The sequence below is a fragment of the Ceratina calcarata genome, unplaced genomic scaffold (genome assembly GCF_001652005.2).
Source record: "Ceratina calcarata isolate Rehan_Ccalc_2016 unplaced genomic scaffold, ASM165200v1 scaffold2427, whole genome shotgun sequence".
In the NCBI taxonomy this organism is placed as follows: domain Eukaryota; kingdom Metazoa; phylum Arthropoda; class Insecta; order Hymenoptera; family Apidae; genus Ceratina; species Ceratina calcarata.
This window is the reverse complement of record NW_017146237.1, coordinates 1-4,084: the sequence shown is the minus strand read 5'-3', so window position 1 is coordinate 4,084 and position 4,084 is coordinate 1. Positions and strand designations below refer to the sequence as shown.

At 49.4% G+C, this 4,084-nt stretch overlaps 1 protein-coding gene across 1 annotated transcript; it reads left to right on the top strand.

Moving 5' to 3' along the window:
- Nucleotides 1-101: 101 nt before the first annotated feature.
- LOC108622805 (uncharacterized) lies at nucleotides 102-4,037 on the top strand (the record flags this gene model as incomplete). The annotated part of the gene is made up of 4 exons (XM_018020898.1): nucleotides 102-296; nucleotides 415-607; nucleotides 1,079-3,559; nucleotides 3,774-4,037. Coding segments are annotated over 4 exons (3,133 nt in total), but the record flags the coding sequence as incomplete, so codon positions are not given.
- Nucleotides 4,038-4,084: the final 47 nt, after the last annotated feature.

The following is a 4,084-nucleotide window of genomic DNA, read 5'->3' as shown; positions in this document are numbered from 1 at the left end:
ACTTATCCGATTCGCAGAGATTGCAACAATTGCGCACGTGCCTCGATGGCGTAGCTTTGCGGTCAATCAGCAATCTGGAAATTTGCGATCGGAATTTCTAGGTAGCGTGGTACACGCTGGAACGACTCTTCGCGAAAAAGCGAGTCGTGATAAAAGCGTTGTTAACACCGCTACGAACCTTGAAGTCCATTAAATGGGACAAACTGGAGAGCATCGAGCAGGTCACCATAGGCATTCGTCAGACAGTGGAAGCACTGCAACGATGGGAATGTCCAGTAGATCAATGGGGCAATCCTGTTGGTCGATAAGGTAACCGAGAAGCTCGACGAACGACTGACCTTGGAGTGGGAAGAGTCAATACAGGATAACGATGATTATCCTGCATTCGATACACTCCTGGGTTTTCTGGATAAGAAGGCAGGGGCACTGCAATCTATCCAGGCAAAACCTCAAGGTCAGAAGGTGGAGAAACCGCACTTCAAGAAGTCTCGAGTGCGTTCTCATGCGAGCACGTTGGAGGAGGCGACTGAGGAGAATTCCTTAGCCCCGTGCTTGTTCTGCACCGAAAGGCACTCCCTGGGAAACTGTGTCCAATTTCAAAGGTTGAGTGCGAGAGAACGGTATAAATATGCCAGGATGAGTGAACACTGCATTATCTGTCTGTCGAGGCAACACGAAGCAAACTCATGTGGTAACACTGAGGGATACAAACGGTGCGGTCGACTCCACCACACGTGACTGCATTTCGGCAGTAGAGAGTCAAGCAGCAGTGTAACGTCAGCGGCGAGCTCGCGAGGGAAACCCTTTTCGAAGGGAAATGCGAAAAAGCCAAGTACCTCTGGGAAGGAGAGGAAAAACTCCAAACCGGGTGCCGCAAAAAAGACGGTATCGTCTAATTGTGGCACGATGACCGGCTCAGCGAGCAGATCGGTCCTCCTAGCAACGGCCTTGGTGCGAGAGCACGCACCGAATGGAACATCGAGAGTGGTTCGCGCGCTCCTGGATCAGGGGTCAGAAGCGTCCTTTATTTCGGCGGACGTAGCGAATGACCTACGTCTTGCACGCCGAAAAACCTCAGCGGTGGTAACTGGGCTTGGGGGTGGACGGACCGCGGACATAAAACATAGTGTAGAGGTAAGACTGAGTTCAGTGGTGACCAATGCACCGCTGGTAAAAGCGAGTGCATTCGTGGTTCACAAAATTACCGACTACAAGCCGCCGATGACAAGCCTCCCTCTGAATGGATTATTCAAGGACGTAAGACTTGCAGATCCAGAGCCTGCGGCAAACGAGCAAATCGATGTACTGCTGGGAGCCGAAGTATACGCGCAAGTAATAAGAGAAGGAATCCGTCGGATCGACGATCATTCTCCGATCGCGCAAAATACCGTATTCGGTTGGGTGCTCTCCGGACCCTGTAAAGGCGCAACATCCCAGAATTCGGTACGGACGTTACATTGCAACGTTCTAGAATCGCTGGACAAAGCGATTCGTCGATTCTGGGAATTAGAATCTGTACCAATGAAGGTACAGAAAACGAAGGAAGAAGAAGAGTGCGATGCACACTTCTTGCAAACGGTGCAGCGAACAACGGACGGTCGTTTCGTTGTTCGTCTTCCGTTTAAAAGATCGCATCCGGAATCGGAGCTGGGAGATTCGCTAAGAAGCGCTCTCTCTGCGTTAACGCGACTCCGGAAAAAACTGGATGTCGATCAGACCCTCGTAAAAGAATACGATGATTTCCTGGCGGAGTATGAGGCCTTGAAACATATGACGAGATTGAGATCAATCGAATCGTCACGGCTGTACATTCCGCACAGGGCCGTAATTCGTGAGGAAAGTGCAACCACGAAATTACGAGTGGTCTTTAATGCGACGAGTTCCACAGCGAGCGGATGCTCGCTGAATGACCTTCTTCATGTCGGGCCGAAGCTACAACGAGACATGACCATTATTTTAACGAATTGGAGATTGTATCAATTCGTAATGGTCGCGGACATTGAGAAAATGTTCCGTCAAATTCTCGTGGCCCCGGAAGATCGTCGCTTTCAATGCATAGTTTGGCGTGCACCAAAAACTGAGCGTCTCTCAGCTTTTGAATTAAACACCGTAACGTATGGTACGGTTTGTGCCCCATACTTAGCTATGCGGACACTACTCGAACTTGTACGCGAGGAGGGAAAAGATTTTCCTCTCGCAGTACCAGTGATTGAGAAAGACGTCTATGTTGACGACGTTTTCTTAAGTGCACCTGATAAAAGCCGATTGGAATGTATTCGGAAACAGGTGTGCCAGCTGTTATCCAAAGGAGGATTCCCTTTAAGGAAGTGGGCAGGAAACTCAGAGGATTTACTGAGGAACATTCCAAAAACGGAGCATTCCCACGCAGTGGATCTCTCGTTATTTGAGGATTCGGAACTGAAAGTTCTTGGACTGCGATGGGTACCATCGGGTGATTATTTCTATTTCAATTTGACGCGATTCCAACCGTCAGCCACCTCTCCAACAAAGAGATCTTTGTTTTCGGAGATCGCGAAACTGTATGACCCTCTCGGTTGGCTTTCACCGGTGGTCATTCGCGCGAAAGTGTTGATGCAGTCACAGTGGCTGGAAAAAATCCACTGGGACGATAATGTGTCAGTTGCCACTCACAGAACGTGGAACTCATTCTGTGAGGACTGGGCAAAATTGAATGAATTGCGTATTCCCCGATGGGTAGGAGTCGAAGAGGAGGTCATCTCCCTGGAGCTGCACGGATTTTGCGATGCATCTTTGGCTGCGTATGCAGCCGCCGTGTATCTCCGAGTGACGACGGCTAAAAACGGTGTTAAAACATCGTTGTTGATGGCCAAGTCGCGAGTCGCTCCGATTAAAACGCTCACGGTCCCAGTTCTGGAATTGAACGGGGCCCTCCTCCTTGCTGAACTGCTCCAGCATATCACGAATGCACTTGCGGTCAAAGTGCAGCGTGTTTGTTGCTGGACAGATTCAACGATAACGTTGGCTTGGTTGAGGAAACACCCGTCAACATGGAAAATTATAATCGCCAATCGAGTGTCGAAAATACAAACGGCTTTGCCGACTGCGATTTGGAGGCACGTTCCAACTCGCTCCAACCCAGCTGATTTAAATTCACGCGGTGTGGTAATTGAGGAACTTCTCAGTTCAACCTTCTGGATTTCTGGTCCATCTTGGTTAAAACAACCAGAAGAGGAATGGCCGAAAACGCCAGCCTCAATTGAAACTGAGGAAGGGATGCGTGTCATTTACGCCCACGTAAATATCCCGAAAACAGAATGGGAGGTACTCTCTCGCTTTTCGAGGTGGAGTCGTCTACTCTACGTGGTAGCATATTGTCTTCGGTTCTACCGAATTTTGAAAGGTGAGAAGACAATTGTAAGTGCGGTGGGTGGACGGACCGCGGACATAAAACATAGTGTAGAGGTAAGACTGAGTTCAGTGATGACCAATGCACCGCTGGTAAAAGCGAGTGGTTCACAAGATTACCGACTACAAGCCGCCGATGACAAGAATCCCTTTAAATGGATTATTCAAGGACGTAAGACTTGCAGATCCAGAGCCTGCGGCAAACGAGCAAATCGATGTACTGCTGAGAGCCGAAGTATACGCGCAAATAATAAGAGAAAGAATCCGTCGGATCGACGATCATTCTCCGATCGCGTAAAATACCGTTTTCTGTTGGGTGCTCTTCGGACCCTGTGAAGGCGCAATTTCCCAGAATACGCTAAGGACGTTCCATTGCAACGTTCTAGAATCGCTGGACGATGCGATTCGTCGATTCTGGGAGATAGAATCTGTACCGGTGAAGGTACAGAAGACAAAAGACGAAGAGGAGTGCAACGCACACTTCTCTCAAACGGTGCAGCGAACGACGGACGGTCGGTTCGTAGTTCGGCTCCCGTTTAAAAAATCGCATCCGGAATCGGAGCTGGGAGAGTCGCTGAGAAGCGCTCTCTCTGCGTTATCGCGGCTTCGTAAAAAGTTGGATGTCGATATGGCCCTCCTAACAGCTTACGGTGAGTTCCTAGCGGAGTATGAGGCCATAAAACACATGACGAGATTC